Here is a 24,902-nt window from a genome sequence, read left to right on the forward strand (position 1 = left end):
TCCCCATGAAATATTCAATCTGCTCTTCACAAAGAATCTGTTGACAGAGGTGCTTTGCCTGAATAATCTTCACATTTCTTATGAGCAAACATATGCTGCCACCTAGACGAGATGGAAGTGATCTTTCATGTTGTGCCTGCTGCAGAATTCCAAAGAGGCTCCTCAGGTGTCAACATGGTACCAAGACCCCTAGGCTTTTATGGTTCTTGCCCACTAGATTACACTGAATATCCTCTTGGGAGACATTTACTTTCATTACTTTTGAAAGAATATGATTTCCCACAGTTTTGCCTTTGAAAAAAAAACCAACAAACTTGCACCAATGGGGAAGAAGTTACAAGACTGGTAACAAGCTCCTTAGTCCTGGTAATGACTGTATCTGGTAATGTCTGAGTTGTTAAACAGAAGTGCAGTACATTGGAAGTCCATCTGAGGAGGAGATGCAATTGTAAGAGTCCTTTGCCAAGAACTGAGTATACCTTTGGCCCACTGGCTTACTGCCCCTTTCTGGTCCCTGTTCATATTCTCTACATGTTGCCTTAGCTGCAGCAGACACTTTGTAGTCATAGACCTTCAATGTGTCTTTTCTGTAGCCTATCCTACATCCTGTATGAGATTGTAGAGTACTAGAGGTTACTACTGGCTTGTAAAGTAACATTCTATTGATTTCAACACTTTACATATAGGAGGGAGTGGCATCATATTTTGATCCAGAATAGTTAGTCTATAATGATAAATATTTGGGGATGATCCTGCAGAGTGCCTCAGAAGAACTGGAGGAGAAAAGACAGTTCCTGAACACATAGATGACAAATGCATTTCTGGTCACAGAATTCTTACAGATAAAAAATGTGTGTAGTATGATGATTTTTAGCAATCATATTTTGATTTCAGAACTACACTTTGAACAGGATAGAGACACCCAGCATTCCTACTTTTATATTTTGATATTTTACATCTCACTAAATTCCTATTGATTTGTAAATGGCGGGGGGAGGTGCTCACGAAATGGTCTTGTTGCTGGCATTCTTTACTTTCAGCTGTTGATCTACTAGCACATTATGCAGCTTGAAATGGTATTGTTTCCATCTTTAGTGTGATCATCAGTGATTTTCTCCCTTTCGGAGTGCTAAAAATGGGATTGTGTTATCTAAGCCTTTAGTTCATGCTAGCCTGATTTGGACCTTGTTGCCATGGTAACTATTCCTGCACAAATTTTATCAGGGGTTAAACAAAAATCAACACAGCTCTCTGTTATGCATCTGCAGTTAGTACCCCTACTTTTCGAATTCCACACACGTCCTTATCACTCCACCTATACATATTTCCACCATCTCTTACCTGTGTCAACAAAAACTGATCTTAGCTAGTACATTAGGGTCTGCCATAATGTGATTTTAAAGGGTACCAGCCTACTTGAGGGACCAGCTTGTTCTCTGGTTTCCAGAAAGGACCGCAATACCACAAGAAGTCCCCTGCAAAAATTAACACATTACATAGCAGCTTATTCTTGCTCTCACCCAAAAGAAATTCATTGCAGGTCTTTCAGAATAATGGATGATATTCCTTGCACAGGTGCAGGTGCAGCCTTAGCCAGTTGCCATAGGTACTTGACAGTCAGCCAAGAAACTCTCTCCATGACTGCTTAAAATAAGCAGTATTCCTGCCTGGCAGTTCCAGACAAAGCTCTCAGCTGGGTTGGCAAGTTAGTGTCCTGCTGAAAACTGAGGGACACTGAGCTGCTCCATCTACATTCAGTTGTCTCTTTCAGCAGTTCAGAATACAAATCCAAACATACAGGTGAAAAATGCAGAAGTTACAGGCAGAGTGTAAGTAAGCTCACTGAGACCTTGAAAACTTGAAGCTTTGAAGACTTTTCTGGATTTCAGGTGTTACTACTTTTGCTAGCATCTTGTTTAATGTTTTGTTAATGTTGACTCTAAAATATTAGAGCCTTGGGCTCTAAGAGTTCTTGGGACTGTTCCAGTGACCAATTATTCTCATTAAAAGATATTCTTTGCATTTAACTTTAACTCGTGTAACCCTTAGCTGAAGGCTATCAAAGTTCTGGACCTGTTCTAGGCACTCACACATAATTTTCTTGAAGCCCTAGAAGCAATCAGGTATGAAATCCTTCCCAAGGAGAAAACTGATTTTGGGCTAAAACTGCACTTGTTACATAGCAAAACCACAGCCACCATTTGTTCTTTTGACAGGGCATATAAAATCTTTCCATCACATCCAGGCAATTAAAATACTGGCTAAGTAAACCAGTGTGGAAATGCTAACTAGGAATGTAATGATGACCTCACTGAAATAAATCCTTATTCTGGATTTTTAGCTGTGATCCAAAAACAAGAACATCATCCCACAGACTCTAGCTGGAGTTATATTATTAAATTAGTAACTGGAGATTCAGGTAGCCTGCAATACTTAATCTTTAATTTTTGTCAGCTGGCCCAGGGTACTCATAACAAGGAATTTTTATTTCCATGGACGTGATTTTAAAAGGCCACAAAAGAAAGTTCTTACGAAATTTTGTTACACAAAAAGGCACTTGCCCACGTTGACACAGACTGTAACACTCAAGTGGGATATAAAACGCATTTTGCACTGCTTCATTTTTAGTATATTGTTAACCAAGTAAACTTACATAGTACGTAATTTTAATTTGAAGAGTTATCTTTCTTGACCAGACTTTTCCAAAAGTATCTACTGATCTGTTCTCAAATTAAGCACAGAAGCCAGAGCTCTAATAAACTTCTAATTGAATTTTGATTAGTATAGCTACCTTAAGTGTGCAGTGCTTGTGAGTACTACCCAGGCTATGAAGCCAAACAATTTTAACATCGTTTTATTACACAAGGTATCCAGAGGCCATGGCTGGCAATATAGAAGACAAGAAAACCTCTCAGGAACTGATTCTCCTACCTAAAAGTATGAGGTGAAGCAGTACCGAGAGAATGGAGAAATACCCCCTTGCCCCTCCTCTCTCTCCCATTCTTGTCCTCTTCCCCCAGCTTATTTATTTAAATACTTACTTTATGAATAGATGACTCAGCCAAGCACTGTGCTGTGTCCCCAGCAAGAAAGCACGGTAAGAACCTGGACAAAAATTGAAGCTCTTACTTAACTGTGTTAAACTGTTAGTATTATGCTGATGAAGTTTGCTTGGGCTTAATTAGAAGAGAGTTTCTAATATTCAGCCAGAGTGTCAGGTGGTTAAATGATCCGGAAACAACTAATATCTTGGCAGGCAGCATATGGCTTGAAACAAGACCTCATGTCCCCGAAATCTTCCCTTCAGCATGAAACCCCTAACAAAAAGTATATGGTCATCAGAGAGCCCATCACTGCAGTTTTCCATCTGCTCCTATTATTGTTATTGCTGTTACCACAGTGCCTAGGAGCCACCTCAGGGAGATTCCACAGAAGACTCTTGTTTCCAGGAATTGCTCCCAGAGAGGCTGTTTCCAGAGGCCAAATCTGGTAGAAATGTTGTATGCAGTCACACATACCCATAGCCATCCTTTGAAAAAAAAAAAAGTAATAATAGTACAACAGTGAAAGCTGAATTCCTTGTAAAAGAGAAGAGAATTCTAAACTTGATAGGAGAACTGCTTGGGCCTTTGCCCTGAATCCCTTCTAAGGTGCATGTTTATAATTCTTTGTTTCTGATTTTTTAAGTATAGTAGTATTTCCTGAAATATAAATGAAGAATTGTCCTTCCAGTATTATCTGATTAACATTAAAGTTGACACAAAGCCAGACAGAGCAAAGAAAATTCAGAGATAAGGCTGTCACTCTGTCCCTAACTTATCTCATTGTACAAAAAATGGCACAAAAGAATAAATGAACGATTGCATAGTCAACTTGAACTTTGAAATTCTAGGCTTTTTAAATGTGTCTCAAATTCAGTTATTCAAAACTAGCTCCTTTCTTAGTGTATTTTTAGAAAGGAACATATATGAAGCAAACAGCAAGGAAAAAGAATAATGAGCATTTCAATTAGCAGTTTAATAATCCTAAAGTCCCTGTTTGGCATTCTATAAAGTAGTTTAGTGTGCAAACAACTTGAGTAGACTTCTCTGGAATCACCTCTCATTATATATTCTGCCTGCTCCACAGTACCAGTAATGTTTGATATTACATAAATGTTAGGTACCAATTATATTGTTCTTACACTACTAAGTGAAAAGCAGTGATTGCAGGAATTAGGATTACCATTTCCCTGACTGATTTATGCTGCTCTCCATATATATGGTGGAAAACACAGGCATGGTTTGAACATCAGTGTCCAAATTATGCATCAACAGCTTTTGATTCCTTTGACATTCTTTGAGATTTTGCACTTTTTCAACCCAGTTTGGTGGTATTATATTTAACATACTATCTGAAATGCTGGTCACTGACTTTTCATTACAAATATTTGCTGCCCTTGGGTGCATGGGTGGGCACATAAGGCATTTTTCTGCTCTCTGACAAGGTAAATGACATTTTTAATTCTAAAGAACAGATACCAAACAGTCATGATGACTAGCAAATATTGTGTTCATATGTGGGAAAGACAGATTGACCACCACAGGAATATTTGTGAATATCACGTTAGAAAGAGCTAATAACTGCTGAACCAAAATACTTGCTGGGAGTCTAAAGATCTGCATACCTTTTAAGCAATCAACCATCCCTCCTTCCACGTCACAGTCTGCATTTCTCCTTACCAAGGGATGTACTTGGTGTAGCATAAAATAATATGGCAGGTATTTTCAAAGGAAAGGGAAGATGTCATGTCTGCTGAACAGATTTATAGTTATGCAGATCATTTAATGATACAGATTATCTGTTCTATGGTTTGGGATATAAATTGCTTTCTGTGGGAGTGAGGAAGTCATTCACCTCATTTCCTGCACAAAACTGATTTTGTCTAGGCATATTATGGGAATTTTTATCGGATGGCTGAAAAAGGGAGTAAAAATTTGCCACCTTCTGAAACGCTAGGCTACATTGCTAGCCTGAGTAAGTATGACAAATTCCAGTTAATGAAATTACAGTAATATTAAACAATGCTGCTCCACATGTAATATATTACTGACACTTTCACCGACATTGTTTGCAGCAGACTAATACGTTAAGAGATAATATGTCTAGATCACGCAGACTGCCACTGTCTGAACAATGCAAAACTTCAATACTATAGGCTGACCATGGCACACAAAAGAAACTTGCTTGATCTTTGATAACCATCCCACCAAGATGGATTTTATGCCAGCATTTCTGTGAGTCTATGTCATAGCTATATTTCATTGCCCTCATGACAACCTTGTTTCTTCGCTTCCTTTGCCACTGCAAGCACGAAAAGCAGGACACAAACCTCCTGATAATTACTATGAAGATTTTGGAATTTCCAGACAGCAAATGTCAGAGGACATTGCCTGTAAACTTGGCAGGCACCCAAAACATGTAACAGGCTAAAACGAATCCCATAAAGAGTATAAATGATGTTTGTGCATGTTTGGTAAAGTGGGAAGTTACAAAATAATCATCTTCAGCAAAACATAGTTTCAAGCAATGAGAATCAGAGTGTGAAACTTGTCTTACTGGAAAAGGAAGGAGGAAGCACTATGATTAGGGTTTTTTTTAATGAAACAGAAGAGAAAGGAGAAGAGAAACCTTTTGAAACCTCAACTCTGTGTGATAGAAAGTGAACTTTTCCATGAAGACACCTACACAGATAGAAAACTCTTCTGGAAAATTCATTCCAAACCAATGACTGGATTTCATTACAAAAGGAAGGAGAAATTGGAGAAATTCACACTCTGAATAAAGCACTACTTAGATATTATTTGTAACATATTTCCAGTGAGATACAGAGGCACTGCTAAGCTGTTGAGCTGAGGTACAGAGCTTGCACCATCATCAGGTGCCAAATCAAAAATGCAGTTTCCGTTTTAATTCCTACCCTAGGTGCAGAGTATCACAGGGTTATTCTCCAGACAGAAGAATCTTTAGCATTAAATAAGAGTCTTTTAAAAGGAAAACAGCTTTTTGACTCTCTGAATGTAGCCATCTGGCAGATAAAGCAACGGCAGTAAAGCCAAAGATGCCTATTTTGAAATACATCAGCTGATGAACAAATCTTCCCTGATTTCAATAGGCAGGACCCTACATTCAACAGATCTCTGCTTTCCTTCTAGTGCCAGTGAGTTCATTATACTTGGACAGCATTTGGAAAAGAATATGTTCTGTTGTTCTGATATAGATGGAGACTAAATGTAGGGATATCGATTGAATTACTCTGGTTTTACAGCAGTGTAACTGTTAGCAGAATCTTGGCTTCTTGTTTCTAGATATTTTAGTATTTCTATGAAATATCACAGATAAGACAGTCTGCTATACTTCAGCTACTATACAATTTTTTTCATTAGAGTCTCAATGACCTCTTAAAATTAGTCCACTGATTGATTTGTATTCCACAGGGTTGCTCATTACAGCTACCGTTAGTGCACAAAATCCCATGAACATAAAAATTACCCTAAAAATGGCAATTTCAAGCTTTCGTTAGAAGGTCTTTTTCACAGGTTGAAGTCAGTCAAGCAGTAAGTATTTAAGACAATTCACTGTAGCGTGACTCTATGTATTCCACCATATATTCCCATAAGAAAAGCCATGAGAGACATCTACATTAGAATTTTCTTATGAAGCTTTCTTCTTTTTTTGTAGTATTTTGGATATGGGATTGCAGAGAAGATGGTACTTGACTCTCCATTCTGAGCATCCCCCAAGAGCTTTATACTGCCAGTCCACCTGCATTTGTGCTGATACCTTCACAGTATCAGAGTATCACCAGTATCACTTATAGCTTGTAACCCTGCTTAACAGAAGCCAAATAAAGTCACTTCAGTCCAGGGCTGTCTTAATTGCCCTTGGAGACTCTAGAGGGTACAGTTACAGGAGGCCTGCTTTGGTATTGCTTTTATTTTGTTCACCATTACCTGCCCTCAGTGCTCGCAGATGTCTGGACTCCTGCAGAGTGCTCTGTACAGATATTGCATTCTCTTTATGTGCAGATAAAGAGGATTAGATGAGGCCACAGTTTCATTTCCTTATAGTGACCAGAAAACAGAGAAGAAACCTAGGGAATATACTAAATGCTGTATTAACCACTGCTGTAGGCTGTAAAGACTAAAGACATTCCAGAGCTATGTTGATTAGTAATTAGCACAAAGCAGATGGGAAATCATGCTGTCTCCCCAGGAAGTTAATGCAAACTGGTTACAGTATTTATATGTTGTTGAGACTACCCTGCTAAAATGTGTTTTAAATAAACAGCAGAACTGGAATTATCTTGACATTTTAGTTAAAAATAGGTAAGACCAAATACTGAACTGGAAATTAGCTTCAAGTTTAGGCTGAAAAGAGATCAGGAGTTCTCTATATCCATAAACGATCATTTTGGGTTTTAAATCCTATTTAATTTTTACAATGTGTTTTTAACAGCATCTGCTTTGAATCTAGTTTTATTTGCCACTTCTTAAGAGGACTGAATCTGCTGTTCCTCACTACAGACCTTGAATGTGATTAATGAAAGATTCATTCTCAACTTGATTGGTATTCTGCTATCATATATACCACAGCATGTTGTGTACTTTTTTTATTCAAAAGACTGGATGTTCAGAGAATTGCAATTAATTCTAAAGGCTAAGGAATTTGGGCTACTTTGGAAAGTTGCTTTGAGATGAGCTCACAAAGACAGACAAGGAACTCCCTTCTTTTTGTACCAATAAGGTTTCTCTCTACCATATCAATCCTAAATATAAATTTGACAGTGATGAGGGTGGAGGAGTATGCTCTCTATTTAGGTGGACATTTTGAGGTTGAGTGCTTGATTAATACATTTGCCTTTTCTGGGAAAAGAATAATCAGCAAAGATGCTCTTATGTGGGCATAACTTAAACAGGTAGTTCTGATACTGTGTCTGACATCCATGACTGTTAGCCTGTCAAGACTGTGAGAAACGCCCAAGAACGTGAGAAATTGGAAGAGGGAATGAAATAATAAATTAATTTTTTTAAAACTTTGGAATGTAGGGCTTTCTCAAATCTCATCCTCACCTGGAAAAACAGTGAGTAAACAGGAGGGCTGTGTCGGATAAAACCTTTGCTGTTTTGATATAAGCAACTTTTTGCATAATGAGTTATGGTTTAGGGACTACAAATCCTTACTACATACATGCAAACGTCTTCCAGGACTTCAAAAGTAGCATAAATCTCCTCTGACACAGGAATCAAAAAAGGCTTTAAAGTAATTTATTCTAATAGACAGTGAACTTCCTAACTGATAGAATAATCATCCCCATCCTCAGACTAGAATAAGCTAGAACACAATTTCATGAACTGCATATTATTGTACACAATTATTTCTATTTAACAGATTATTTCAAAGAGAATGATCAGAGTGATCCTGAACCCTCAGAGGACACCACCAGATACTATCAATCTATTAAGAAACACTTTGAGGAGAAAAAAAGTGGGTCATCATCTTTTGTGTCCTCCATTGAAGATGAGCAAAAGCCCCTGTTCTCTGGGATAGTCGATTACCCATCTGTAACAGAGAAAACCACAGAGGTGGACATTGAAGAAATGGTTCATGCCACAGAAGAAATTCTTATTGACAAAAGAAGCAATTCTTGCAAAGGTAATCTAGCTGATGCTATTTTGTAAAGTTTGAGTAGACTTTTTTTTAGTCTAATTATCAAAATTCATTTTCTGAATGGTTCTATTGATTCTTTACATAATATTTACTTTTGTGTTTCCTGAAACATTAACAAGAAAAAATATTTTAGATAAAAAATTAATGGATTAATTAGTTTAATACACTGGCTGTGGGACTACATTACAGAACTTTGTTAATAAATCATCTTGTAACTGAACTGCCCTAGGAAAGTCATTTAAACAAACTTTAAAATTGTCAACTGGTACTGAACTTCATTTCATCTATTTCATGGATGAAGAATGCACTCACAGCAGTAAAGAATCCCTCAAAGGGTGTTTGATATGCCAGGGTTGGTTGACAGTAAATAATCCTAGATACTGAGAGCTAGATAAACCTAGTGATGGTTGCACATGCACAAAAAAAAATGTTTTCAGGTAATTAGTTTCATTCTCTGTATTGACAAGGCACAACTAAAATTAAGTGAAAAAAATCATAATAGCTTGAAAGAATGCTATCCCATTTTGCTGTACAGGTTGGTTAAAAGGAGTGGCATTACATCACACAGACCAAATCCTGACTTCTGTAAGCAAAACACAAGAACAAAGATTTGGCCTTTTGTATATGACAAATGATCAAAAACTATTAAGCAATCTCAGTTAATTTTACATAGAGTTAAATCACCTAACTAAAATTACATCTAATATACTAAAATATTAATTTTCTCAGTGATGTGAAGGGAAATTAATGAAAAGCTCTGGATTAATATACAATTTAAATATTGCTGAAAGTTCGTTTGTAATTGTTCCAGTCTGAAGGAAGGAATTACATATTTGCTGTTTAATGCAGTTTTCCCCAGCAGTTTGTTTCCATTGAGGCAATTGAACCATTTAACCATCATTCAATAAATTTAGGCTTTTAGGCTATAATTTTAAAGAATCCTAATGATTACTCAGGCCTAACAATGTATTTTTTACATTTCAGAGGTATGAATATGTGAAGTCTGGTCTCCTCAGGTTAGGGCTGTATAAATCTGCACCACATAAACTTTTGTGTACATACTGCAATTTGAAAGCTTACCTTTCCCCTACCAATAGCCAGAAATGTATCCTTGCAGCTATAGCAACGTTTTCCCAGGCAACCTGTTGCAGATTTTATTTGAGCTAAATTTAGCATGTCTAAAGATTACATATTTTGATTAAGACCACATTCTTTTTTCCACTTTGTAATCTAGCACTTCTGGTAATGTGTATGAAAGCTGATTACCTTTCTCACAACTTTCATAAAAACTTCAAGATCAATAAAATAGGATCAGCTTTGATTGATACATGTCTTAAACTAAATTCTTATATTCTTATTCCTGCTATTAATTAGAGATTGGTTATAACTTACCATAAAAGTAGTTATAAACATAATGAAATTTTGAAATAAACTCTGCTCATATGTATGTATGTTTATCATTCACATATAATTCTTGAATACAAATGCACTTGTATAAAGCTACCACAACTCATTACCACTGTGACTGACACATATTTAATTATCTTTAGGGGTTTTTTAAGCTTTGGTCATTACTGTTGATGAATGGAAAGACTATTAAGAACATATTGGATAATGTGCGCAGAAACTGTATATACTTCTCTCTCATACTCCTGAAATGCAACTCTTAATGTTAAAACATACGGCTCTCCTAACAAGACCTCATAATTTTCCCATAGCTGATAATCTATATATTGCAGAAAAATGCTATTTTCTATTTTCACTTGATCATTATTTGGGCTACAAGATTGATTCTTGAATTGTTCAAGTGAACCAAGTTATACATTTATTGATTTAGTTCTCAGTCTAGGATTCTTCAAGCCCTGGAAGAACATAGTTGGTTATAAAGTTGCAACTGCTGTTGGGCTTTTCTGGGGACATTTGTGTAGGTGGAAGCACCTGAAAAGATGCTTAGAACAGTACAGTACCATATCCTATAGCACATTAACTTGCTTATACCGTATGAACTTATTTTATAATTTAAGTGCCAATTCATTTACTTTGTCACAAATTAAATCCTTATTGTAATAGTCTACAAATATATATTCTGGGACAAAACACAGCTGTGATTTCCCTGGTATAATCCATAGCATTGAAAAATATGTGATTTTATTAAATGATTTATTGTGTAAAATAACCAACAACTTGGTTTCTACAGGACATTATAAAGCAGTGAAATGTACAGCCTGTATTTTCAGTTTCAACTCCTGAAATTCACTGCTTAAAAGTAAATCCACTGGTTTTACAACATCCATCTACCCACACCCTTAGTTTAAAATTTTACCCCGAATTTGTCATAGTCTGCTCCCTTCACTTTGCTGAGAGCTTTCAACTTCCTTGGACACTACAAATTATGCCGCGTGTGTGTGCTAAATACAAATTACATGCTTCTCTGACACTGTTTTCGTCTTTCCTTCTGTGGGCTTAAGTGGCTGAGAAGCTGAACAGGTTTCTGTGTAACCCAGATGAAATCTCTTTCCCCTTCCTTCTGCTCAGTGCATAAAACCAGTTATAGGTCATGCCACATGAAATTCAAACACTCTCTACAGCTCCAGGAAACCTTCTACTACCTGCTAACCAAAGATCAGATAATGCAGTAAGCACCTTTCTTTGATAAAAAAAAAGAGAAGCAAGTCTCCTCCTCCACTTGGAGTCACGTAGTGAGAGCTCCCTTTCCTGGCTAAATCTGCTTGAAATACTAAATCTGAGCAGGAATTTTTTTTTTAAATTTCTTTCCTTAGAGCAAAGCTAAAGATGTGTTTGAAAAGGATTAGCTAATAGCATTTGGACAAACCTCTCGCATGTCACCCACACTGTGTTTTTTTCTCTTTTCTTTGAAACATGGCTCTGGCTGCTATGGTTGCTTAGAAAAATTTCACAAGTGTGAAATGAATGTAACCTCTGCTGAGTTATCAGCATGCAGTGCCAAGAGAAGTGTTAGGAGAAGCTCTTAGCAAACCATTCAGGGACTACTGGGGAATGTGGGATTGAAATCCAGCTGCTCATACAACAGAGGCTGACACCTTATAAGCAGTCAAGGATTTTGTCCAGCTGTATGTTGAAGCAGCAGCCTGAGCACAGTAAGAACTTTTAATCCCTTCTGTAACTTCATGTAGTTAAATAATTACAAATACAACCCTTATGGGAGTTGTACTGAAGCAGTGTTAAAGTTTTAACAGCCTTTTTTGTCACAGCAGAGGAGAGTCTGAGTGGTACTGAGAAATTCTTGACTGTCTGCATGACAACAGATTCACGCAAAGTAACAAAGGCTTGAGGTGGGGGGGTAGATGTAGAAAAAGCACTGTTCATCCTAAATGTCACCTGTAGTCTCTGCAAAGCTCACAGCAAGATATTCATTCTATATCAGATAAGGGTATGTGAAACTAATATATCCCATGATAAATTATTCGTAACCTTTCACCAGCTTGGTGAACAGGAGAAACAGCATAGAGCCAGGAATGTAAACTAATTAATAAATGAACAGAGGTGTAAATTAAGCAAATTGAAAGAGAAAGGAGAAATAGCTCAAACCAGAAACCCAAGCAAAAGGAAGGAGTGCCCCTGAGTTCTGTTTGGATGGTGAGGTGCAGTGTTTGATCACAGAGATCCACAAATTGGGAGGGACAAGAGCAATGGGATTTGGGCACAGCAGGTATGGGGTGGGGCCTGGAGTAGTCATCATCTTTTTTTTTTACAAAGGGCTGGAGATAAATAAATAAATATAAATGACTCATATAAAGAGTATATTTTTATATACTTTATATATTGTATATACAATACATAAGGATTAGAGGGGGGACTAAATTCAGCAAGCTAGCTGAAACTCTGAAGTAAGATCATAATTATGCAATTGGGCCTTTTTTAGCCTGAAATAAATTTATTTTCTCTATCTTAATCCAGAATTTTACCTGTAGTTCAAACAGGAAAAAAAGAAAAGAAAAGAAAACTAAACAAAAATAATTATTATTTACTGTGAAGCTTCGTTTAATATTAAAGTGATCTCTGACTGACCCAGCAATGCTGAATATTTCATTCTTTTAGGATTCACAACTGTTAAAACAAAATGAACTGGCACCTTTCACCCCACAGTACTGTAAGTCTCTGAGACATGCTTTATACTACGATATAAGGGTTGGGTTGGAGACTAGTGATGCTAAAAGCTACATCAATGAAAATCAATTTCCTTTTTGAAAATAATAACCAGTATCCTTTTGCAAGCAGTATGGGCTGCATTAAACGGCCTCTGTCTCAGGGAAAACATATTACACTGCACCAGCCTTGTTAAGACAAGCAGTGTTACAATTATTGGTAAGAAAGGCAGCTAGCTAAGGTCTGGCAACTTTCTCTAGAGGGGGCATTCTAATGCACCGTAATGCATGCCCAGTGCTGTAAATGCAATGCAGCAAGTCCTCCTTTTCCACCAAAAAGCTAAACAGTAAATACACTTCAATAGCACATTCAAGTGCAAAAGAAGAGGTTTTAGCCAGGTCTCTGAAACACGCAATCAAAGACATTCAAGTACTTCATTTAATGCACTTAGGTTAGAACAAATATTTCTAACTTCAATGAAAAACGAATTGCTAAAGAAAAAAGAACCTTGAAAAAATTTGAGCTTCATTGGTAAAATAATAGAAAGAAACTAAAGAAATAGTAGCCATTCAGTGGCAGACCTCTGGTGATGCTGACTAGACAAAGCTACTTGTTTATCTACAGCTTCAAAATGTTAGTATGTTGCTATTGTTATGTTAGAATTTTATAATTTTTCGAGGTGACCACTTTTATTTTTCCTTAAACAGTAGTAAGGAACAAAGAGAGTTGTTCACGCAGTGTGCCAGCATACCAACTTGACTTCCAAGATTTTGAGAAACACTAGTAAGTGGGATTCTTGAGGGGTGCCAACTCCTCTCTAACAATATGAATACGAAACTATACTTTTATATGGTTTGTTTTTCATCAGATACCACTGATAAAAGAGACTGGGAGGAGGAGAACATCCAGGAGTACCAGGACTCCCCAACTCAGTCAGCATTACCCCATGTTACATGGGGCACCTGTGAAACTGAAAGTGACTTTATATATGGGGAAGTGGAGAATCGATTAGATTTACTTCAAGAACAACTCAACAGGTAAAAATTGAGATACGACCAAAAAAAGAAGATATGTGTGAAAGAGTACATAACACAACTGTTATTAATGACGCTACAGGAGGAATGAATTTGCGCAGGAAGTTCCCAAAAGCATTCAGATCTTCAGAAGCTCAAAAGTACAAAAATATGACTGATGGGAATATCACTTTGTTGTCTATATGTATTATGAGGAGCCTAAATATCACCTAAGTTTAGTCTTCCAGATTCTTGGAAAAACCTATTCTGGGAATGCTGAGTACAAAATGTTTAATTTATTGCCAGAATATTCATGTCACTTACCTCTAGGTACGCACATTAGCTACTCTGAATTGCCTTGCAGAATAGCCTTTATCATTGACTGACTGTTTAGGAGACCAACTTTTTAACGAAGAAGCTGTAGTGAGGCACCTAAACTTGTTAAATTTAAATTTCTCCTCACCCAAAATGCTGTTCCCTTAACAGTGATTCCTAGATATTAACACATCCACAAAATTTTCAGTATCTTCAAAGTAAACCAGCTGCCTTGTTTAAAAAAGACAAATTCCCTTTTTGATGCATTAACTTATTTTGCAACTGTCTCTATAATAAGTAAGACACGGGAACATGCGAAGGCAAAATACACCTGTTATAACAGAAAACAGATGCTTTCTTTGTCAGAATCCATGATTACCTTTGCTTAATAAAATGTCTCTTCCTTCTCTCTTTTGCTCTCTGATATACTATTCTGCTGGCAGCTAAGCATCATGGCTTATAGCATTCTAAAAATATGGTTACTGAATTTTGATCCATCCTACTCTATAATTTAATTTACCATGTAATTTCACTTAATTTTAAACTGCCCTATGCTCAGGTCTGTGGCTTTTTTATTATTTTCATTCTGCAATTCCATTACTTTCAATATTTTTCCATGACAAATACTATGACACACACTCAGTCCTGATTATATTTTAGTGGCTCTTCATTGGCATTCGGTGCTGTATATTTTAGCAATCAGTTCAAAGCCAGGTTAACTGCATATTGCTTCCTTCATCTACAATAAGCCAATCAAACCACAGTATTTTTCATTTCTGAATACTATACAGTACACTAAAAAGACATTTTGAACATGTAAGCTTAAATTGCCATAATTTCTAATTGCAGTAAAGTCAAGTAATCTAAGTAATTGTAAATGTCACATAACTAAACAGCTACATGTTCCCCATCAACAGTGTGTAGTCTTTCAGTTATATTTATTTTCCTGAAATCTTAAGCTCTTGATACTGAAGTTATATCTCAAATTTACCCATAGTTTTAAAAAATTCTCATGCAAGTTGTCAGTATTTGTTTAAGTGAAAAAATGTCATTATTGCTGATAAATTAAGATTTAAATTGTTATGGATTTTATTAAATCATTTTATTAACTCTTCTCGTGTTTTTAAAGCTTTTCATGCTTTCAGGATTTTGGGCCTTGCTGAGTGTTCTATGAATGTAAAAGACAATATTCTATCCTGCTTATGTCAGATCTGACGTGCTGGACTAAAAAGCAGGGTCACTTCTTCCTGACCTTTTCCATGCCAAGTTAGAGGGTCGGCATAACACTCAAATTATTAAATGGATATAGAAGGCTGGAAAGCCATTGTACAAGGAATATGTCCCTAGAGCTATCTCTGTTTCCCCTCTTTAAGCAACTGGAATTTCATGGGGGCTGTGGGCCAAGCATCTAAGGTTCTCTTGTTTGTTCATCCTTGGGTTGCATGACATGGACTTGTTTTAAATTTTGGAGAAAGGAGGGTGAAGTTATGTATGCGATGATGAATAAAGACTACCAGAGGTACTCTTTGATTTGAAGTACCAGGAAACTCCCATCAAGTGCTGACAAAATAAGAAGGGAGCAATTTTAGAGTTAATTCAAAGCCAAAGACAATTGTTGATGCAAGTCCTCCAATGCTAAAGCCCTTTTATTCACTGAGATGTTAAGGCCCAGGTTTAGCAGATGGAAGCTGTCTGGATGGTGGCATGCTGCTGCTGCAGTATTTTGCCCTACGGCATCAGCATCGTGCTTGTGTGAGACCAGCACATTTGCAAGTAGCAAAGAACCCAAGGGAGCTGAACAAGGGGGCGAGTAGGGCATGATTGACTGTAGCCTCCAGGTTTGGGCCTTCTTTATGAGACGTGATGCCACAGAACCAGCTTCTCCCAATAAAGAAATAAATCCTAAATATCCTTTGGGCATATCTTTTGGATAAATTTTATAGATGCTTTTATAAATAAATGACACAGGCAATGGACAATTCCAAGACGATAAAAAAATATCAAACAGTGAAGCACCTGGTGAAAGCAAAAATCTGTCAGCACAGCATCAATTCTGCTGCTGTAGGGAGCCCAAGTAGTAACCTTCACAACATTAAAGGCTGCTGACAAAGACTTGTTTACTCTGTCAGAAGATGAGTTGCAATACAGAAGGCTGTATATCTGTATTACAGTCTGTCATAGCATGTTCTGTAGCCTTCCAGCAGGTGGGGAGGCACCATAGGCATTAGCTATTGCAGAGTTTGTCACGGATCTTGGCAAGACCATCTGAAAATCATTCCAGTGCTATGGAATTGTAAGTATGAACAACATAAGCAGCTCAAGCATTCCAGAAGTCATATATAAATTTATGCAAAGGGGAAAAAAGAGAAAAAAGCTACTAAATTTGAACATCAGAAATGTTGACATTAATTCTGAGGCCTGAATAAGTCTGAATAAATTTTAACAGTAAGGAGACTTGGGCTGTTTTTTTTAAATGATCTTGAAAGCATCTTTCATTTTCTAACTGTGGAAAAAAAAACAAATGCGGTTTTCTGCTTATTTCAGTGCATTGTATTAGCACTGGAAATGTCAGAATTAATTGACATGCATCAAAAATAGTGTCCCACCCTCAGCCAGTACAAATCAATTTAGTTACAAAGAAGAGAGTACATTTATTACAGTTAATTTCAACCAAAGACCTGCTGCCTGGTGTTACTTTTTGTTGCAAACATAAGGGACAGTAATGAACTCATTCTTAACATAGCAAAAAGAACAGAGACAAGCACGCAGGTATGTTCTGCAAAGGAACAGGAGAGCCAGCAAGCTTTGGAAGGGCTCAGTACTCCCTCTTACATTTTTTCCTATTTAAGACATGATCATGTCATAACAAGCAAGTTTGCTTTATTAATAAGGTGCAGGTCCCTCTTGAATGCATCTGTAATCAGTATGTTAAAATATACCTATTCCTGACTATGAGTTAACTGATTTTGTGTTACTTCACTAGGCTTGAATCCCAAATGACTGCTGATATCCAAAGTATCCTGCAGCTTCTGCAGAGGCAGTCAGCGCACATTCCACCTGCCTATAACATGGTGACTGCAGGTGCAGAGTATCAGCAGCCAGCAATCCGGGTGATACAAAAGCTTCAGCCTGAAGCATCAATTAAAACAGACAGAAGTTTCAGTCCTTCATCTCAGGTATGTACATGTCCAATAAGATCAAAAGACATCTACTAATCTTTCTAGCTTATGATGGAAGAAATGCATACCACTCTAGGTGCTTGTCCACTAGTTTAAGGAATATGAAATTATTATTTTGACCTAGCACCTCCACAGTGGACTTAGATACCACAGTTTCAGAGGCCACATTTTCTGTGAGGGTTGTAGACATCCATACAATGATCTTATAATCAGACTGATACACTTAATTATCATGCTCTTCACAAAAGTTAGCAGAAAAGACAAATACTAGACATGGGTGTAAACCACAAACACCTTCGAAGCATCAGACCTGCCTGCATGGGTGCATCTGCCATAGATCCCATTCATGAAGCCCTGAGAAGCACCATGACTATGTTTTCCTCAAGGTACCGGTCAGACAAGTCCAGCTGATGCAGCACAATGGTTACACACACATGGAATTGGGAGGGGCTAAAGCCATTCTTATATCCAGTCCCTTACTACGGCTGGAAATATGAACATACAGAGCTGTGACATACCTGCGTTTCCCAATACAGGTTTCCACCCCAGTTCTGTTCAGGCAAAATTCGATGATTTTCCAAATTTGTTTGGGATTTCTTGAGTTTAACAGCTTGGGCAGAGATGTGGAATATTATTTCCAAACAGGCTGCTGCATGTCTAGAAATCCCAAACCAGTCATGTAGCATACAATTAGTAAATCCAGCATGCTTGGCTGTGTCAGATTCCTCGTGCATATGCTGGAACTCTTATGGGCACAGTTAAGTCCAACACATCCAGAAGGCCTCAGTTTGCACACATAAAGACTTTCAGGGCAGCGAATGCGCAACAGGAGTTTTCAGAAGTGTAAACCCACCGTGCATATACCTGCACAAAACATATACACATATCTCTGTCTGAACAGATATATGGCCACCCTGTGCAAACATCAGCAGGCACACTGCATGCTTCACACAAATTCCAGGTTTAAAAGTGAAGGAGAACTGAGTGCAGAGACTGGAATCCAAATGGTTATAATGTTCAGAATGATGCAATTCCAGAGTTACATTCTGAAATTGTAAATTCAAGAATGCTGAAATGCATACTCTTAGACCAGGTCTCAAGAATATTCAGTCCTTCAGAAAGGGCTGTTCATCTGTGTATCTTAATGTCATATGAGCAAGTCTGAGGAGGGGACAAGATACCCAGGCTTCTACAATTAATCAACAGAATTGCATTCAATTACATTAAATCAAATGATTTGATGTAAAAATATTTCAGTACACTGCTTAATTTTCAAACATGTTTTTCCAGCAACCATCTCAATGTGCTAATTTGGAGCAGAACAAGAGCCTGGAAGCAACTGATTTAATTATTACCATCTTATTTCTTCTCCTCCCTTCTAGTGTCCTGAATTTCTAGACCTCGAAAAATCAAAACTCAAATCCAAAGAATCCCTCTCAAGTGGAGTGCATCTTAACACAGCCTCAGAAGACAACCTGGCTTCTTTTTTAGATCAAGAACGTGACCAGTCTGTAGAGTGTCCCCCACAGCATTGTAAAACTTCTCTCCAGCCAATTAGGCACCCTTCCTTGCCAGAATCTTCACTAAGCACTGTAGGAATCTTAAGTCTTCATAGGCATGTTTCTGATCCTGGTCTTCCTGGGAAATAATACTTTTATACTATTACTTCACGTAAAAATGTAAGAGCTTTTAATGGCTGTTTTTCCTTTTTTTTTTGTATTTAAATCCTCTATACTTGACTCAGGGGCTACAAGGAATATACCATTATATGCAAAAGTACTGTATATTTTCCTAAATCTGAAGCTTGTAAGGTAAAGTTGAGCAGTTAAGATGTATATATATATATACACACACTAACTGTATGTTCCAAATGTAAAACTGCCAGCATTCTCAAGGCACCTTATATTTTTATTTTTTTTAAATAACGTGCATGTCCTGAAATTAGTTTACGTTGCATGGAGATTACCATTTACTGCTGTCATGGAAATAGTATTTTATTGTGGATATGTCTTCAGAGCAAACAGGAGACCAATAACAATAATTCATATAGAAAAAACTCCTACCTGACCAAGCTAAAATTCAAGCAAAATCTTCTTCTAGCTCACTTTTGAAACTTGATTTATCTTTCTTGTAGTGAGCTTTTTACAATAAATCACAGTGATTCTGAATCTAGAGAAAGAATAAGATAACCAAGTCTTCTGGGCTTGAAACAATTAGGGCAGAGAAACCAGCCTCCTTCCAAACCAGCTGAAGTAGGGCAGTATTTTAAGAGACAGGAACACTCTGCCACATGCTGGAAAGGATCACCATAGGTCGCATCCACAAAACTGCATTAATTGAATAATTTGTTTCCAGTACTTTAAAAAAAAAAAAATGCGTCGTAGAAGTTAGCTGTCACGAGCAGGCAGGTACTCTTCATCTGTCACACAAACATAATCAAATGCAATAAATCTAATTTCTATATAATACAGAAGACTGTGTTCCTTTTGTTCAATACAAATTATTAACAATCTGTTTCATTAAAAAATACTTTACACATTTTTGTTTTATAATTATTAGGGTGGTTGTTTGCAGTTATCTGTTTTTACTGACCGGCCCTACTACAATGCTCCTAGATAGGGTATATATATATGTGGACACACACATACACCACATGCACATTCCTGTATGTGTGCATGTGTGTATTTTATTTGTGTACATATGTGTGTACGTATGTGTGTATATATTTATATACGCACATACACACAAGTGTGTGTATATACCTACACTTAAATGTAGGAGTATAGATATAGAGCTGTACTTATATATATGTATATATGTAAAATCACTTTCAGGAACAATTGTAAACTTTCTTAATACAACATGAGTAAGCTTAGCTTGTGTCCAAAGCTGACCACATTAGAATAAAATGATTGAAGGTCCGTAGGCTTTAAATACAGTATGTACTGTATGTGCATAATGCTTTGTGAATACTTAGATTTAATTTTATTAAAATATTATTCTGCTTCAAATGTTGTGTTTATTTTAGAAGGAACTGACCTTTTTATTACTGTTTTTAAATATTAAAAAATGTTCACATGATTTTCTAATCTTAAAGCTTTAATGTGAAATTCCTCTAGGAAGAGAACTGGTTTCAGAAAAGCATGTAACCCAGTTAGTGGAGGAGCAGTTAAATTTTAACTAAAACCAAATTAAGCCCTTTGTTCTAAACCAGTGCTACAGAGTAATGCAATAGTGGTTGACCCTCATATTAATAGATACATATATTATATGTTGGGGTCAGAATGGTACATAACATTTTTAGTCATACATAGCCAGTAGATAAACTCAAGGTGGCTGAATTTTCTCTCATTTAAAATTAGTATGCATGTTGAGCTACTGAGCAAGGCTCTGCTTTACCTTTGCATATAAAGATACAAAAATTAATTAACTGAATAACTTTGTAAGTGAAAAGACAAACCAACCCCTCCCATACCAGATCAGATTTTCTTCTGCCTCATGCTACTGTTGATTGTTGAAAGGTCCAAATGCTACAACATGCTGACTGCTCTTACTTCTACCACAACAGCGGGAGGTCTGCACTGCTTAGTGCCTTGCAGGATCCAGTCCTAGTTGACAGCATCATTGGGCCAGTCAGAATCTCTGCCAGCATATACTCCATTGAAACAGGAGTGCTGAATAACAAAGTGAAATAACTTCTGCTTTTTTTTTTTTTTTTTTAAATAGCAAGCATTAACAACTTCTGCTCTATCTCAATCTAGTAACTAATAATGTCTGTTACAAAGAACAAGCTAGCACATTTTCTAAAAAAGTATCTGTGGTTATGCTACATTTAAAACAGTCTGGTATAAATCAACAATAAAATTAATGAAAAAAGTATAATGCATGAGCATTGCTTTACAAAATGCCTTTTGTCCAATTTAATCACTTGGTATTTCACATTAATGCAAAGAGACTGAGCAAAACAGGTGGACTGGGGAAGGAGTGTTGGGGAAGATGAAAAGTGACAACTATTTCAGTCCAGGTGAAGGAAAAGCTCCATCCCTTACTCCTTTTCTTGGCTCAAAGAGGCTTTCTTCCTTCCCTTCTCTTTGTCTGTATTGATCAAGAAGAACATTCTCAAATGGGGGCAACTAAGGGAGACTGCAAAGTTATGGAGATTCTAAGCTCCCTAGACATCTGCCAATGAATGAAGAAACAAAACATGAAGGACGACAACTTGGTTGGCAATACTCTAGCTGCCCCTTCCCTGCCAAAGAAAGATCTGCCTTCTCAGATACCTTTTCTTGTTGAGGTACAGTGAAACACAGGAAGACCCACTGCTTCAGGCTGTTTTCTTCTAGAGACAGGTACAAACCATTGGTTTTGGAAATGTGCTAATTTTCTAAACAGCAAAAATTGTCTCTCATTTTTTGTTTTGTTGGGTTTTTTTCTGGGCAGGGATCCCTTTAAGCCCAGTCTGTTTCTGACTTGATAGAAACGGGTCTGTGTTATCCAAATCAAGCTGGGAATAACGTAAGGGCTCTGTACCCAAACATCACAATAAACAGCTGTAACATATCCATAGAGGCTTTCAGGACTTCAGGAGATAAGTTCTAGTCTTGCTTGAGCTTAGGAACACTCACCTTGGCTATTTACATTTAAAACCTGCGGTTAAAAATATGTATAAATTATAACTTGTAGATACAGAGAGGTATCCTGGAAATTCAAGAACAGCTAATGTAGCTGAAGTATCAAAGCAATTGGGACAATCCCAACAAACATGAGAGGTGAGACAGTACAAATCAGCAGAGCTCTTTGTGAAGTTCATTAGCTTCCACCAGCTGTGGGTCTAGTTCAATGTTTAAAGCAAATGACAGATTGTGATGCTTTTCAATATTTAAGCTGTGCAGCAACTCAAATCATTTGCATGTGCATGTCCATCTACATGCACAGATTTACAGTAATACACATAAATCATGTGGCTTGGCCTACCTAACTCTGCTGTTTCCAGGAAGCATGTGATCAATTGCATGCTTTTCTCTCTTTTCCTGTTCCCACCCTTTGTTCACTCAACCCACACGTGTTTTCTGGTCTCCCATCTCACAGCTGCTGCCCATGGATGAACCTGCCTTCCCTTTTCCTGCTGCAGATTGTGTCTTAGCAATTTCCTCTCTCTGGCGAGTGCACGTCACCACCCATCAGAGCTTCCGCGCGACTCACCAACATTATAAGTAACATACAAAAAGCTGAAAAGCATGGCTTCACATGGCCTCTGCTTAGGTGAAGGAACTTGAGTTTTGCTCACAGATGAATTCTTTGTCCTCCCATTTGAAAGCTGCTGAACTAGCCCGGACACAAATAGAATAGTGAGAAACTGCAGTAGAAGCAGAGTGGAAGGCATGATTCCTTGAATGAAAGTGGTATGTAATAGCTCACCTGCTGATTAGAAGCTTTGATGTTTCTATACTCTGCTGTTAAATATTCTTACACGAACAGATGTCTACGCTAGTATTTAAGGTTTGACTCTTCATATGTTGGCTTAAATCAGAAATAATTCATTCCAATGGAGCCAGCAGTTACACGTTATCACATTTTTCATCAGATTGGAAATTGGGTCTAGTGGGCACCTCCTCTCCATTCATCTACAGGCTCTCTCTATATACACACACAGAGAATTTTCCCCACATACGAAGCTCTGTCTTAAACACAGCAACAGCTTGTTATTTTTAACAATACTTCCAGAAATTGGCTTTTGGATATTTCTAAAATGTTTTTGTGGCATCAACATTATAGTGGCATTTTCAATATCACTGAGATACTACAAAAATTGACCTTATTAAGGAAAACACAAGAATTTTCCTCCAAAGGTTCCTCAAATGCACCACACAAGTGTGATATATTCCAAGCTAGTTGTACTGAGATATAACACATGGCAGTTTCTAATTCATTGGTACATCACCAACTTTAAATACTTGTCAGTAAATACTTTTTACATTTTGGAGGTAGCATTGTAGACACTGTTTTCCTCCCCCTTACATTTTTCAGAATCTCAAATTGGTGGTATTTTGTCACAGCAAAAGCAAATGGCTTCCGAGTCCGTTAATTTGAGAGGGCACGGAGTAAATGCACGCAGACCAATATGATCATTAGGCACATCTCGTTTATTGACATATCTGAGGGTACATTTATACTATTCTATTGAGGGTACATTTATACTATTCTATTTTTGTACACGCTCTCTGTACATGTCATTTCTATTATGATTGATTATCATGCTTTGTTCACACGCCTCTATATTAGTTCTGATTGGCTTATGCTAAAAAGTTATATCTTGCAGGTGCAGCATTCTTTCTTATTTTTCAACTTCCCTATATCTTATTTTTCTCATAGCCAAGGTCCTTGTTCTGTATTATGATTGGCTAGTTCATCACCACCCCATTACCACCCCCTGGACATGCCTGGACATAGCTCGTTCAGTACCTCGTTCCCACCATTGTCCCGTGGGAACCCCACAGGCTTCTAAAAAGCTACAATTCCCAGAGTTCTTAGTTCCTGTAGGGCAATATAATCACAGTCACCTGGAATTGACTAAAATCCAGTAAAATTTTGACAATGAGAGAAAGGATGGAAATGAACAGACAGTATTTTTGAAAAAGCATTAATTATGCTGACATTGTACACGATTTTAGCATCTTCTGACTGTTACATGTGAAGTTCTGCCGCGTCTTGTTAATTAAGAGATTAGGCCCAATGGATTTCTAGGTAGCAAAGACTTAACTGATCAAAAATGAAAGCGGCTGCTTCTAGCAAATCTCACTGTTTCTAGCTAATGGCAAAGCTATTGTAAGACAGTCATCTTTGGAAAAACTGTTACATTAACTTCATCTATGAACACTCCAAGCATGACTCCCACTTTCTAGTTATTTAAGGTTTAAAAAAAAAGCCTGCATAGTTAAACTAACATCAAATGTTGATGCATGAAGCAATTCTGCTCAATGCAACCAGTTTTTTAATTTTTTTATTCAGACAGGCTTTTAGAACACGGTAATTCTATTCTTTTAGCATTCTTTCAACCTACATGAAACCAAGCCATTAAAAAAGTTTTAGTAAAACATAGATATCCACAAGAGCTCAAGGATAAGCCTCATAGCCAGAAATAAACAGTAGGTGTCAAAATTTAGTATCTTTTAAAATCCTAGTCCTTCACAGCAGGCTAGTGAAAACATGAGACAAGCCTAAGAGAAGATAACTGCAATTCAAACATTAGCTTTTACTCCCCATTTTGAAATCTCTAATTGTCAGGTGTTTCCAAGAATGAGAAAGTGGTGGCCCAGCAGATGAGACATACGAACTCACACAGCGGGTTTTATATTCAAGGAGGCAGCTGGAAGCAACCAGCCACCGCTCTCCAGTTCTGATTCGCAGAGTTTAATCTTCTTTCACCAAGACTGACATTTCTGAGGCTCAGCACCCACAGCACTGAGGTCTTCCGAGAAGGAAGCAACGCTTGTCACTGAGCCCTGTTCCCATACAGGCTATACATTCACTGCACAACATCTGTTACAGAATAATGAAC

The 24,902-nt window shown here is 37.3% G+C and overlaps 1 protein-coding gene across 1 annotated transcript in view; it reads left to right on the top strand.

Annotated features, from left to right (window-relative positions):
- KCNH7 (potassium voltage-gated channel subfamily H member 7) overlaps positions 1 to 18,993 on the top strand; it is a 250,377-nt gene extending 231,384 nt beyond the window's left edge. Inside the window, exons 13-16 of the mRNA XM_068407568.1 lie at positions 8,443 to 8,694; positions 13,706 to 13,874; positions 17,149 to 17,341; positions 18,727 to 18,993. Coding sequence (XP_068263669.1) covers positions 8,443 to 8,694; positions 13,706 to 13,874; positions 17,149 to 17,341; positions 18,727 to 18,993 — 881 coding nt within the window. The remainder of the gene's footprint in view (positions 1 to 8,442; positions 8,695 to 13,705; positions 13,875 to 17,148; positions 17,342 to 18,726) is intronic.
- Positions 18,994 to 24,902: the final 5,909 nt, after the last annotated feature.

The sequence above is a fragment of the Nyctibius grandis genome, chromosome 9, assembly GCF_013368605.1.
Source record: "Nyctibius grandis isolate bNycGra1 chromosome 9, bNycGra1.pri, whole genome shotgun sequence".
NCBI lineage: Eukaryota > Metazoa > Chordata > Aves > Nyctibiiformes > Nyctibiidae > Nyctibius > Nyctibius grandis.